The 15274-nt window shown below is 40.4% G+C and overlaps 1 protein-coding gene across 1 annotated transcript; it reads right to left on the bottom strand.

Annotated features, from left to right (window-relative positions):
• Positions 1-4601: 4601 nt before the first annotated feature.
• LOC149039947 (uncharacterized) lies at positions 4602-10124 on the bottom strand. The gene is made up of 2 exons (XM_089182742.1): positions 5718-10124; positions 4602-5409 (listed from the first exon to the last, which is right to left on the bottom strand). Exons 1-2 carry the CDS (start codon positions 10100-10102, stop codon positions 5361-5363), a joined length of 4434 nt encoding a protein of 1477 aa, XP_089038868.1. The 5' UTR covers positions 10103-10124; the 3' UTR covers positions 4602-5360.
• Positions 10125-15274: the final 5150 nt, after the last annotated feature.

The raw sequence follows: 15274 nt of genomic DNA, 5'->3' as shown, positions 1-15274 counted from the left end.
CAAGAATAGATTGTTGTTGAATATGTTCGTAGCTTTTGGGTTTTTGTGGAATTTTGCATTTCTTTCTCAGCAAAACAAAGTAGCACTTTTTATACTGTTGGTAGAGTATCAGCAGGCTTCTAAGTGGCTACTATCAGCTTTTAGATGCAGGAGACAAAGCTGGAAATAGGATATGAAAAGCCAATAATGAATATAGGATGCAAATATCAGTCAATTTAATTGATGGCTTGTCAATCAAAAGAGGCAAAGAAATGACTGTGTTTTTATTTGATTCATCTAATATTTAATAACTTTGAGGTCAACTATCTCTCCTTGCCAGAAAGCTACAACACTAATTTAATTACCCTTTATAATTCATCATTTCATAAATTTGCGACTATGACTTGAAGCTTCTATCAACTACACCTGTCACGCAATTCTGGCTCTCAGCGGTCAGTTGGGCCAATAATTAACAACTGCTTCATACGTCAGCGTGCGTTCTTCGAGATATGAAGCACGCGGGAAGTTTGGAGAGCACGAAAGATGCATAAGAGTTTCTCAAGGGGTAACCGAGAGCAACTCTAGCTTCTTGAGTGCACTCCAAACTTCCCAAGTGCTTCATATCTCGATGAACGCACAGCTGACGTATGAACCAATTGTTTTATAACATTTTCAACCCGATGGAAAATTTTTTCTCTCAAGGGATTTGTTTGCTGACGTCATGAGCGTGCACAATAGGAATATGAAGCACGCTCGCGCAATTGAATTTGATTACACAAATTTACTAGCTATGTTATAAACCTCTATATGTTACAGCTCGTTATCCATGATGGTTGATTAAGGAAGCTAAGAAATGTGAACAATTTTCGAGATTTTATTTTAAGGGATGGAAATTAATTTCACGTCGCGAGAAATGCGTGTAGGCGAAATGTCGATGGGAAATCGTAGTGTTTCTTTCTTTTGTCCTTTGTTACTTTGGAGATTTACTAAAATCAGCATATATGGCTTTTGTACGGCACAAAACATTCATTAGTCTATGATTTGTTACCAATCATTTCAGGAGATTTTAAAGTCACATGCGGAGTGTTGGTTGACATAAAACTTTCCCTGTGCAACAACTTCGGCTTTAACAGCCGCGAAATTCTGCCCTCTTGCTTGAGAGAAAATATATAAAATAAAATTTACATTAAAAAACTGTGCTACTATTCCAGAGATAAAACTAAAATAGTGTTGGCGTTGACACTTACCGCCATCGAACACTTCAATGCAGAACTCCGCCAAAACAAACATGTGCATCACGATGTGCATCGTGACCCGAATACTTTTCGCTGTTCATGCTGTCTGCTAGACAAAAATTTCAGAATATTCTGCAGGTCTCTATATGTATCTGCTTACCTCGATCGTAAAATATCTTCCTTTTTTTAAAAGCATCCTATATCTACATGTAAATCTGCATCTCTCTCGATCGAGTGTTGTCGACGTTGACTTACCGACTTTGAATTGCGTGACTCAAAGAATGAGTCAACAATATTTTGACCAGTAGGCTTCCTGCAAATTTCCCGTGATGAAAAAATCCGAGGACATATCCAGTTGTTTTCATGGGTAAAGACGATAAATTTGAGAGGAAAGTGAGATGCAAAGGTCTGTATTTATTTTATAGCCTGTGGCAGCTGCCAGCTGTACCCTCCCTTGCAGTCTTCGTCTAAATTTTTCAAGGTCCCTTCTGATCTTCTGCCTTGTTCGCTCAGTTTCTGAAACTAGATCATCTGCATCAACCTCTTCGTCCTTATTCATACTTACAGAGAAAAACTTCTTCAATAAACCAGCTTTTGTCAAGGCAGATATTCGGCTGAAGTATCAAGCGATCTGCTGCTCTATCAACCAGTCTGTCCTATACAACATTTCTGGCTGGTGTCGTCTCTTAAACTCCATATTTGAGAAGCCACACTTCTTACTAGTTTCCTCCCCTGTCCGGCACACGTTTGGAAGATACTTCTCAGCTTGCTTTCTGAGAAAAAGGCATAAGCTTTTTGTGTTTTCCAATGGGCCCATCCAAAGCGGTCCACCTGGCTAGTAAGGGATTGGTTGTCAGAATTTTTGCCTAAGGTGCGACCTTGTGCCTCCGTCTATTTCCTCTTGCTCTCATCAAAGGCGGATTCTTTTGCCAGCTTCAATTTGTGTCTTCCTATGTTAAGGTGCTTTTGGAAGGCAGTAAATATGACTGTAACGTTTTGATACATCCTTCCTCTTGGAAAGAATATCTCGCTTTCTTCTTCTGCTTGTGACTGATTGAGTAGTTCTCGCGATGGCCCGGGTTCAGAGATCTGTACACGTTGCTGATAACCACCCGCTTCTACGATTAGTTAGCCGAAGGCTTCTAGTATGATAATCCTAGTGAGGCCCTCGAGGTGCTCCAAACTGTGCCAGCTAGTCTGCGCTATAAACTTGTCGCAGTTCCAAAGTCAGAGGGAGGATCGCCCGCCTCCAAACTGTTTATGTGAGCGCTTCTACCGTATCTGCATATTCCTGGCAGTCATATCACAAAAAGTTCATCGCAGTCAACACTCACTAGTTAGGAAAATTGATATTCAGGTAAGCGCCCTTCTTGCCTTTCTTCCTAATTCATTGACTCTAAGATAACATTCACAGAATGCGTTCTATAAGGTTTACAGTCACTTTGCCACCTGGCAGACTCGCCACGAGCTTTGATTTCTTCTGCCATCTTAAGAATTACCTCTCTCTCAACTTTACGTCTTCGATTTTTATGAGGAGGATACTAGCACTTACGATCCCGAAAGTCTGAATCACACACCAACCTGTGCACGATATTTGAGGCATATCGTGAAATCGTGGCCTTCGTAATCTCCAAATAAGCCAATACGAGCTAGAGTAAGCTTCTTCTCAGACGAAATGCGTGTTTGGAATACATTTACGTCTCTTAAGTTTTCTTTTAGGTTGTACACCCACGAATTAAGGGTATGAGCTGTTGCCCCCCTGGCTAGCGCGAAAAAAATTACATTTGGTTTTACAGTCAGTTGTAAATGAACAAGACAATTGCGCCATCTTGTCTTTCTTAATTCGAGTTTTAGGTTGAATTGAGGGATTTTTAGACACTCGCTCACTTATGTAGCATCACTATGAGGACGCAACACAACTGATACACATATAACACATATCCCTGCATAGGATCAATACTATCTGTTGAGCTGTGGCGAGAGAGGGGAATATATTACCAGAAGTGTAAACTCTTTGACAGTTACATGACGTTTCAGAGTTGTCTGTCTCCTACTGTCACTAAACATTGACCCCCTCAAATTTTGTTGCATCGCAGTGAGAGCTTCATACATTTTGCCCATTTTGAAGCGATTTCCCTGGTGAAAACGAGAGAAACCAGGAGGTGGTCTATCCTCCCCCGGAAAGAACCAAAACCGGAAACCAGTTTGTCTGTTTGAGTTTTGGGGTAGACCCTTTAAACTGGAAAAGTTTTATTGAAACCAGTGAGATGGCATGTAGCAAGACTGCCTGGTGCTCTCGTGGACACACTCTCAAGGATATTTCATTTCTAGTGTTCTAATTTTTTCACTCACCTCAGGTAATCAGCTCATATATCGAATCACCTTATATGGAAAATATTCACCTAACTGTTGCTAAGCACTGTTGCTAAGTTCCTTTTTACTTACGTCTCTGTGCATTGGAAGTAAAGTAAAATGCCCAAGAAATTGCACTTGACAGTAACGTTTCATGGTCTAGAAAAAGCGCAACACTACCAGAACAGAAAGAAAAGCCAGTTACCTACAAAATTTCAGAATGACTTCAAAATTTTGCACAGAAATTTCTTATTAAAAGCTTTTAAAATAACTGTGAGAACTGTTGCGGGCTAAATGGTTGAGAGCAAAAAGAATCAAAAATTTATCCAGCAAACTGATTACTACTATATGCGCTCTTTGAAGCAGAACGGAGTGAGGGAGGGAGGGAGGTTGAGGCCAGTAGGTTGGGGTAGGAATGATCGATGTTCTTGATTCATAAGAAACATAGCTCACAGAAAGGTTTTCGAACAAAACCGGCCAGAATCCATCTCTTTAATTTCCTTTTTTAAGCAGAGCGAAATGGAGGTGGGAAGGGGTTTGGGACGAGTAGGTTGGGGTAGGAATGAGAATTCCTCATGCCCTGATACTCATAGTTCAGGTATATTAACGTTCGGAATAATTAGTGTGATGTTAAACGCCCTTAGAAATAGCTAAAGAAGGAGACGAGAAGGACACCATATCAAGAAAACGTGACATGATCGAACCTTTTTTCGTGCATGCAATCACTTTTTCATGCCTCTAGAATGAAATTAATGTCATTTACATCAAATGAAGGGATGAAAAACTCGTTTGGCTCCCATAATACGATCATTTGACGCTATATCAAGTGATACATATATTGGGATTACTATTTGACATTGGAATGCTGATCACCAGAATTTCATCGCCAGGATTTTTTTGATTGTAAGACGAGAATCAAGTCACATGGGTGGAGGAGAAACGATCAGAGAATTGCACGCCTTAACAATGAACAACAGTGCTTTCTGTTTTACTCTGTAACCTGGTTAAAACAGACGCTCACGATATTTCCTAAGATTTCTCTCAAGCTGTCTTTTATTTTAGCGTCTTTGGAATTACTACATAATCCCTTAGAAAAGTTTCCCAAAAAAGAGGAGTGTATAAAAGTGTGGTAAAAACAAGAACATTTTTATTCCCAAACCAACTTTCTGACAATAACCTGACTTGAAAACGATTAAATCAACATGAAAACATCATAACATATCAAACATTACGATGCGTAAGTGACTTATTGAACCAGTTTCAAAATATTGCTGCCGTAACTTTTCCACTTTATAGTAATACAATTCTTGACTTTGATAGCTTTTTCCATGGTCCTATTTAGTAATCCGCGTTTTTTTCAGTCTTTTAAGCACTAAGAAGTGGTACTGGAAATGACCATAAGGAAAGGTTTCTTTTAAGACTTTTTGTCAAAAATTTAGGATTCTGTGAACGAAACCTATAACAAAAAAATTAAAGGCTTTGAGAGAAAACCCTTTAAGACAACTGGCTCATTTTTGATGCTTAAACTTCTGTTTCAACTTTCCTGATTTCACTTTACTTAAGAGCCCTTCGTCAATAATGTTTCGTGCTACTTATATCGGCCGAATAAAATAATTTTTGCGCAGTATAAAATCTCTCTCGAATACGTAACCAATACCTCCTTCTGAGAAGATCGGAAAAGAAAACGCAAAAAAATTATAATCAATATGCTTAATTAAAGATTGCCCGTTCTTTCATTACACAATAAAATAACGGATAGAGTATTTTCTTTACTTATTCCACTTGTTTATCCATTTAAAAGTCTCTAAAGTCTGTTTCCTTCGAGATATTCTCATCCTCTTTCCTACAACAAAAGTAAAAAAAAAAAATTATAAATAAACAGTTATACCAGGCGCAATATATTAATATATAGGCAAATGTGCATTTGTATCTGATTGGCAGAAAGGCGCTTACAAGATTCTATATTTTACAACTAACTGGGAGAATCAATTGTTACTATTTGAAAGAAACCAAAAAAAATGGTATAAAAGTAGCCTTGGTATTCAAGGTGACAAGGGATTCCCGCCGAAAGTCAGAGACCAGTAAGTCATAGCCACCTTCACATCTAATTTAGCTTTCATTTATGAAATACCTGTTCTCACCGAGTCTTACCTCTGCTTGTCAAACTCGAGCCTCACATCATCTCCAATCAGCGTAAACGAAGCCCACTCAGACATTTTGTTCCTGCCGTTTTTTCTCATCCACTTCATGGCCTGATGAAGGGATTCACTGGCACTTTCTCCTTCAACAAGGTGTTTGTAGAACCGATTCATCAGCTGCTCCGTTGCTAAGTCTGGAATGGCCCACAGTGCAACTAACACCGAGCGAGCACCAGATCCTAAGAACGCACGGGCAATTCCTATAACTCCCTCGGCTGTTATCTCACCTCTTCCACTGTGACAGCAGCTAAGTACCACCAGTTTAGCTCTAACTTTCACTCGTGAGACATCAGCCATCGTCAACATGTAAGCTTCCTGTGGTGGGATAGCATTTTGACTGTTGGGAATAGGAATGGGGGAGAGGGCAATTTCTCCTCTTTGGGCGTTGCCATGGGCAGCAAAATGTACCAGGCCCACTGAACCTATCCGCTCAAGCACCGCCTGCTTCGTTGCTTTCTCTTCTACCAAAGGCGGAACACGCATCAGTCGTCCAACCATCTCCGCTTCCTTTCTTGCACATGGCAATGACGGCAGCCAATGAACCTTGGGATTTCCTATTATCAAAGCACCAGTGTTACTGTGATAGCCCTCTGGACTATCTTGAATAATCTTGAGTGTTGTCAAAGAAGGAATGACACGGATCTTATGAGTCTCCGAGAGGTATTCGGCTCCCTCCTTTTCACTCAGTGCAGCAAATGGAACTTTGTACAAACTGCGGTCAGGAACGATGATGACTTCAGGCCCCTCCAGCAAATCATAAACGGGAGCAATAAAAAGTTTGTAACACAAAGATAGACTTGAAATGTCTTCCTTGTCCTCGTCCTCCTCGACGAGTCGCAATCTTGCTGAGCTCTTTTGTGCGGGGGAGAGAGGTTGCACGTTAATCGTATTTAAAGACCGATCTTCACAATCTTTAGTAGGCAAAATACCAAGACCCCGGAAATTATCATCCAAAAATTGACTCAAAGACAAACCTTTAGGCAACCCAGCCTGAACTAGATTCTCTTCTACTGAAATTCTTCTATGGTGAAGGACTCCACTTGTTTTCAAGATCCACAAATGCAGAAGATTCTGAAAATAAGAAATGTACAGACAAGTACAGTTATTTTTCTTTCTTAAAATGTTCTCAATGCCAAACCAAGGTTGTGGATTAGCAAAGATGTGCGTTTCAACCGAGTACTTCTCTGCCATTAAGTCTGATAGGCCTCTAGCTCGACCCAACTCCTCAACATAGAGAGCATTCCGAGCATTTCCGGTATGACAGAGCAAAGTACAAAGCAGCTTGTAGGGAAATATTCCTGAGTGCTCCAGCAATGATGTTTTGAACTCATCATTGGCGCCCAAAAAATATCTCAGCTCCTCATACTTTTCAATGCACAGATGAAGACACGACAGAGAGTCTTTGATTTTATTTTGCAATAAATACAAAATGGCGTAGTCTTTAAGGACTTCGAACTCTCTTCTTCCAGCTCCAATATCCCTGGATATGAATAAAGCTTTCTCCAAACATGCTTCCGAAGCTTCATAATCACCAACAGTTCTAGACACTCCTCCAAGGTTTGTAAGATCTGCTGCTTCCCCTTCCTTATCACCAATTTCAGTTGTGATGACAAGCCCTCTTTGAAGATACTGTTTAGCCTTGTCGTATTGGCCGAGCAACAGAAACACAGTAGATAGGTTTCTGTAGTCAATTGCCTCCCCTTCTCTGTCGCCAATTTCAGTTCTGATGACAAGCGTTTTTTGGTAATACTCTTTAGCCTTGTCGTATTGGCCAAGCAACTGAAACACATAACCTAGGTTTCCATAACACGATGCTTCCCCTTTTCTGTCACCAATTTCAGTTGTTATGACAAGCGCTTTTTGGAGATACTCTTTAGCCTTGTCGTATTGGCCAAGCGACTGAAACACAGTACCTAGGTTTCCGTAGTAAGTTGCCTCCCCTGCTCTGTCGCCAATTTCAGTTGAGATGACAAGTGCTTCATGGTGATACTCTTTAGCCTTGTCGTATTGGCCAAGCGAATGAAACACATTACCTAGGTTTCCATAACATGATGCTTCCCTTTTCTTGTCGCCAATTTCAGTTGTGATGGCAAGCGCTTTTTTGTAATACTCTTTAGTCTTGTCGTATTGGCCAAGCGACACAAACACAGTACCTAGGCTTCCATAATATGATGCTTCCCCTTCTCTGTCGCCAATTTCAGTTGTGATGACAAGCGCTTTTTGGAGATACTCTTTAGCCTTGACGTATTGGCCAAGCGACACAAACACAGTACCTAGGTTTTCGTAGTCAGTTGCCTCCCCTTTTCTGTCACCAATTTCAGATCTGATGACAAGCGCTTTTTGAAGAAACTCTTTAGCCTTGTCGTATTGGCCAAGCGAATAAAACACAGTACCTAGGTTTCCATAACATGATGCTTCCCTTTTCTTGTCGCCCATTTCAGTTGTGATGACAAGCGCTTTTTGGTAATACTCTTTAGCCTTGTTGTATTGGCCAAGCGAATGAAACACATTACCTAGGTTTCCGTAGTCAGTTGCCTCCCCTTCTCTGTCGCCAATTTCAGTTCTGATGACAAGCGCATTTTGGAGATACTCTTTAGCCTTGTCGTATTGGCCAAGCAACCGAAACACATCACCTAGGTTTCCATAGCATGATCCTTCCCCTTTTCTGTCCCCGATTTCAGTTGTGATGACAAGCGCTTTTTGGTGATAATCTTTAGCCTTGTCGTATTGGCCAAGCGAATGAAACACATTACCTAGGTGTCCGTAGTCAGTTGCCTCCCCTGCTCTGTCGCCAATTTCAGTTCTGATGACAAGCGCTTTTTGGAGATACTCTTTAGCCTTGTCGTATTGTCCAAGCGACTGAAACTCATAACCTAGGTTTCCACAACATGATCCTTCCCCTTTTCTGTCACCAATTTCAGTTGTGATGACAAGCGCTTTTTGGTGATAATCTTCAGCCTTGTCGTATTGGCCAAGCGAATGAAACACATTACCTAGGTTTCCGTAGTCATTTGCCTCTCCTTCTCTGTCGCCAATTTCAGTTCTGATGACAAGCGCTTTTTGAAGATACTCTTTAGCCTTGTCGTATTGGCCAAGCGAATAAAACACAGTACCTAGGTTTCCATAACATGATGCCTCGACTTTTCTGTCACCAATTTCAGTTGTGATGACAAGCGCTTTTTGATGATACTCTTTAGCCTTGTCGTATTGGCCAAGCGAATAAAACACAGTACCTAGGTTTCCGTAGTCAGTTGCCTCCCCTTGTCTGTCACCAATTTCAGTTCTGATGACAAGCGCTTTTTTGAGGTACTCTTTAGCCTTGTCGTACTGGCTAAGCGCATTAAACACAGTACCTAGGTTTCCGTAGTCAGTTGCCTCCCCTTGTCTGTCGCCAATTTCAGTTCTGATGACAAGCGCTTTTTTGAGATACTCTTTAGCCTTGTCGTACTGGCAAAGCGAATAAAACACAGTACCTAGGTTTCCACTATATGATGCTTCCCCTTTTCTGTCGCCAATTTCAGTTTTGATGACCAGCGCTTTTTGGAGATACTCTTTAGCCTTGTCGTACTGGCAAAGCGAATAAAACACAGTACCTAGGTTTCCATAGTCAGTTGCCTTCCCTTCTCTGTCGCCAATTTCAGTTGTGATGACAAGCGCTTTTTGAAGATACTCTTTAGCCTTGTCGTATTGGCAAAGCGAATAAAACACAGTACCTAGGTTTCTATAACATAATGCTTCCCCTTTCTTGTCGCCAATTTCAGTTGTGATGACAAGCGCTTTTTTGAGATACTCTTTAGCCTCATCGTACTGGCCAAGCGACTTAAACACAGTACCTAGGTTTCCGTAGTCAGTTGCCTCCCCTTGTCTGTCGCCAATTTCAGTTCTGATGACAAGCGCTTTTTGGAGATATTCTTTAGCCTTGTCGCATTCCCCGAGCGACTGAAGCAAGACTCCAAGGTTTCTGTAACAGGATGCTTCTCCGCTTCTGTCGCCAATTTCTGTTGATATGGCAAGGGCCCTCCCAACATATTCCTTCGCTTTTAGGTTTTCACCAAGTTTATAAAGCATAATTCCAGACTCGCTGTATAAGTCAAACAGTTTCCTCCCGTATCTTTCCGCACTTATGTCGTCAGAGATATGACGATAAGCGGTGAAAAGAACGGTATAGATGTCACTGTAAAATTGTAGCAGTACTGAATCAAATTGGTCTTTGCTGTTTTGATCGGGGCTATTTAGCAAAATCAAACATTCACTGCATATCTCGATGGCTTTCTGCAGGCGATCTGAGTTGAGCAAGAACAGGGCAACAAATAAGGCGATGCTCATGAAAGGTGTCATGGCTTCTGCTGTTAGGTTTCTATTTCAATCCTTTCCTGTTATCAGGGAAACATGATTTTAGTAACACATTACTAAATGAGTCGATAATCTGGATTAATAACGAGTCACAACAAGCAGGAACACAGATGTTAAGTTACAAAAATGGGCTGGGTCGATTACACCCGGAAACTATTTGTAACAAGCTGAAAGTGTTAGAATTCACAATATCCCCTTAAAACAGAAAAATAAGTGAAGATAAATAAGTTTGTGAATGAAAGTGATCCTCGCAGTAATGTGCACTACTTAGGCAGTAGTGAAAATAAGGCCTGAAAAAAATTCAGGCCTGTACGGGATTTGAACGCATGACCTCTGCGATACCGGTGCAGCGCTCTACCATTGAGCTGGTCATGAAGTTGGTTCTAAATAAGCCCGTGAAGTGATGAATAAATGGTTAAGAATATATGAAAGTCATATATTTGAACGCAGTTGGTAGAGCGCTGCGCCGGTATCGCAGAGGTCATGGGTTCAAATAATTTACAATAAAGCCTCGTGGGATCAAGCTACATGCATTCAAGTTTTAAGCGTTTCAATTCTCAGGCTAACAAGAGAGATAACCTTTTACAACAACTCTCTGGAAGATTTCTTGACATTCCACAATATGACATGGAATATTTGAAAATATTGTGAGGCCTCAGTGGTTTGACGAACTCCGGCTTTGTAGCAAATTCATTTCATTCGGTGGCGATTTTTGCACAACATAACATGACTTAATAGTCACAGGACATGACACGACTAAAAAAACAAAAAAAGAAAGGATTATGGACAAGATTATAGGAAATCAGTCAAGTAACGTTCTGTTCCCCACAGAAAACACATTACCTTTCTTCGTGAACTTTCAGCGTCATACGCGGACTTATCTTCTTACGCAAGACTTCTTTAACAAGAAGAGGTTAAGTTGATTATTAATGCAAATTACGACCACTGGAAAATCACGAAATCTTATCCTATGACATCAGCAGCGGAGTAAGTAGATTTGCTTTTTAAAAAAAAATAATCGTATAATCGTCAAAACCATCATTTTCTGCAGTTTTTATCCAAAAAGTCTGTTATCAGACAGGTCAGTGAGTCGATCAAACTATCAAATAGTTAAACAATTTACGCCTCCTTTGTCAGTCTTTTAATGGAAATGTTTTACTTTTCGTTCATTACCTGGATGTTCTTCTTTTTTCGGAAATTGTCATTTTTATGATTGATTGGTAATAAGACTTTGTGTCGTCCAGTTCAGTCTGTAATCATACTGGCGATAAACAAATCGGACTCCCGCTGCGCAGTCGTCCGACTTTGACATGAATGGTATGATTACAGACTCTTCTCAGTTCTATTACCGGGGTGTCAGGGAATTAGGTGAACACACGCACACGGCACGTTATAACACGCTCGCACGCTAACGGCACGACACACTTATCGCGCAGATATGCGCATAAAAACAATTGATTTTGAAAAGCATGTTGTAGCCATTGTTCATATCTGGCTAACACAGTAGAGCTTTCTTTCTATGACACGCTTTTTTTTTTTTTTTTAACACGCTAAGTTCCTTTGTGTCTTATCACACTAGCTTATCTTGTAAAACCCGGCTTACTTTGTTACTTGTGTTTGTCAGCTTCTTAATAAATTATTGTGAGAATGGTGTTTGTAAAGTATATTACTCACCGATTGTAAGCGAATATGAAGAAGATCTTCTGTCCTATCCGAAAGTTGTAATAAAAAAGGAAACATTCATGGTAAATCAGGGCTCTTTCCCTCAAGATTTTCACAAGGAATTCAGTGAGCACGAAGTGTTCAAAGGAGCTCAGTTTAGACACATGAATTACTTTGTTAAAACTCAACTCTAATCTTTTAAAATATAAATCCTTATCGCTTCACGAAGAGTGAGCCCAGTACTGAATCTTTGTGAATACTTTAGCAACATATTCCCGGCTCCATGTCCCCTACGCGGTCGCTGTTCGTCACTCTATGCAAACCGGCATTTTTAAAATAAATAACTGACCGCAAGTTAGCCGGCGCAAAACGAAGCTTTCCGAGCGAAGCCGTGTATTATTTACTGTACACTGATCTTGGCATCTTACGAGCTAAGAGGTGTGTTATAAAATTGGCACGGTCACCGTGTTATATCGTGCAAAGTTGCGAGCAAGATCTTAACACGTTTCATTGTTTCTACCGTGCGAAGCAAGACAATGGCTGCGAAGTTAATGAGACAAGTAACTACACGCAGCTAACGTGTTAAAGGCATGTTCTTTTGTTTTAGCGTGCTAGTGTACCGTGAGCGTGGATTCACCTTCTTCCCTGAAATCCCGTGATGGGTCACAAACATGTATGATCATAGTGAATTCAAGTAAGTTACTTAGTTGTTATAGCTGATGAAAAACCGGGTAAGATAAACCAGTCGCGGTCAGATAAAGTTTAAGAAATACTGTAATTGGTCCTGTTGGGGGCCAAAAAGATAGCCCAAATTGTTTAGCAAATTTCACGCGTACTATAGAGGGTCTTTTTGTTCACGACAACGTTCCTAACTTGGAAGATGAAAGTGTGTTTGTTAGTCTAATGATTAAAGGTGGAAGATTTAATGAGCGATCAGATGATAATGTTATAGACCAAGGTCCTTTAAAAGAATCCACTGATAACTTGACTTATGAGAAAGACTTCAGTATGTTATTAGACAGCAAAACTGAATGCGAAATTTGCAATGAAGAATGACACCAGCAGTTAGAAAGGCTATGGAAAACAGACTTTGAAAACACAGAAGTAGAGACCAAAGTTTGCGCACCAGTCGAAGATAAGAGAGCCTTTTAGATCATGGAAGGGATTCTGCAGCAAGTCCATGGACACTTTCAAGTTACTTTGCCCTGGCAACACGACCCACCATACAAACTCAACAATAAGGTGATGGCAGAGCGAAGAGCTCTGTTTTTGAAGAGGTGTCTTATGAAAGAGCTTTCATGCGCAGCTTTCATCGGAGTAGTTGTGTGGCGAAAACTTCAAGCCCGCGGGGAAAGTCAAGAAGCACAGTACCTTATGGATTATTGTGGGATAAGCTGTTACGAAATTTCATTTCAAAAGCCATAATGCCATGACATTTTTTCCATTTATTTTTTAGAAGGATGTTTAAGAAACTTTCCTATTCACAGAGGTGTGAGCATTACCGCTGCGCAAATAAAACGTAAAGACTACGGATTGAGATCCTGACAAGAAGTAAAAGCGTAAAACTTGCACGTTTATTATCATTGTTACACAGGGTGATCTTTGCTTACACCAGCGTTCCTTGATCGATAAAGTAACAAATACCTTCAAACGAACTGACCTGAGTGTAACTGATAATGACTTTGAAACCATCTGGGTTGAAATTACTAACATTAAAACTAAAAACATCTTTTATCGTTGCGCCTATTTGCACCCATCTTTCAATCCTGTAAGGTTTAAGGAAAATTTTGAGTCAATTTTATCTCAGTTATCAAGATAAAATAGGAATATCTTTCTTACGGCAGACTTTAATATTAACCTATTAAACTGTTAAAGCCATCCGGAATCCAATGATTTCTCGCTGATGCTGAACTCTTATTTTCCTCTTCCCTATATTTTACAACCAACCCGTATCATTGAAAGATCTGCAACCCTAATCGATTACATATTTTCAAATACTTATGCTGTAAATACTACCAGTGGTAAGTTAGCCCTAAGAATCCCAGATCATCTTCCTCAACTTTCGATTGTAGATAATATTAAGGTAAATCATAAAACTCTACACTATTATAAAAATGATTATTCCAAGTTTGATGAAGAAAAATGAATCAATGATTTCGCACTTCTTGACTGGGCTAACATTTTTAATTATAATTTACTTGCTAACACTAAATTTGATGTTTTTTTTGATGATCAACGACGACTACATAGAAAGAAGACATGCAGAAAGAGTTCTTGGAGAAGAGTTGAACACAAGGGGTAAATCAGTGTGGTACCTCGCTCACTACCCAGAAAAGCATCCCTTAAAGCCCGGCAAAAGTGAGGCTGGTTCATGATTGTGCAGTAAAGTTTGGATAAATATCACTAGTAGTTGGTGACATGAAGCAATGTTTCACCAATTCATGGTGGACCCAAAAGACTGTGACACTTTTTAAATCTTAAAAGATTTGTATGGTGGCCGAATAGGGATCTGGCAAAGGAAATGCAAGAGTATCGAATGGTGAAACATCTATTTGGTGCTACATCTTCACCAAGCGTTGCTAATTTCTATCTATAAGACACCTCAGTTGAATCAGGAGGGGTTTGATGCAAAAGTAGAAGCGACAGTGAAGCAGGGCCGTAGCCAAACTTCAGAGCAAGACGACGAAAGTTTCGAGCGCTGAAGGTGCGAGTCGCTAATGGAATCTGGGGGCATGCCCCCCCCCCCAGAAAATTTTGAAATCTAGAGGCTCAGAAGTGCTCTTCTAAACATTTCCCGAGGCATTTTTCTTCAGAAAAGTCAATCTTGGACCAAAATCGAGACGAGGCAATTGCCTCGTCTTTCCTCATGCTAGCTATGGCCCTGTGAAGGGCAGCATGTTTGAAGATGACATGATGAAGTCAGCAGGTGCCACAAAGAAAGCAGTTAAATTAGCAATTTAATGCGCAGGTTGTTAGAGAAAGGCGGTTTTTGCTTGAGGAAGTGGTATAGTAATGATAGAGAAGTGCTGGCTGCGATCCTTGAGTCTGAAAGAGCCAAATCTGTGGTTAATGTATAGCTTACACGACTTCCTACAGATAGTGCTCTTAGCCTCGAGTGGAATACAGAGAAAGACAAGTTTGCATGGGAGGTATTGGAGAAGATATTGCAGCTAGCGAACCAGAGACCAATTACACGAAGAGGGATTGTGTCAACTGTTTATTCCATCTTCAATCCTTTTGGATTCATTGCGCCATATGTCATGAAGGCTACGTTGCTGTTGCTAACACTCAGTAGAAAGAGTTTGAGCAGGGATGACCCATTAGAGGCTGGCTAGATAATCTACCAAAGCAGCAAGAAATGCAAGTAGTCCACTGTTTCAAGCTCAAGGGATTTGGTGAAGTTAAAGAAGTACAACTACACCTCTTCTCAGACACTTCTCGTCAATGATATCCAGCCGTTATTTACCTCCATTGGAAAGATGTCACCAACCAAGT

This window comes from Pocillopora damicornis, chromosome 9 (assembly GCF_964200805.1).
Source record: "Pocillopora damicornis chromosome 9, jaPocDami1.2, whole genome shotgun sequence".
Lineage (NCBI taxonomy): Eukaryota > Metazoa > Cnidaria > Anthozoa > Scleractinia > Pocilloporidae > Pocillopora > Pocillopora damicornis.
Note: the sequence above shows the minus strand (reverse complement) of the source record. Positions and strands in the feature narration are given on the sequence as shown.

Excerpts from the sequence above, each read along its gene's own strand:
- LOC149039947 (XM_089182742.1), bottom strand. The coding sequence starts at position 10,102 with ATGACACCTTTCATGAGCATCGCCTTATTTGTTGCCCTGTTCTTGCTC. Across the intron at positions 5,410-5,717 it reads CTCGAGTTTGACAAGCAGAG|GAAAGAGGATGAGAATATCT; the intron begins GTAAGACTCGGT and ends CTTTTGTTGTAG.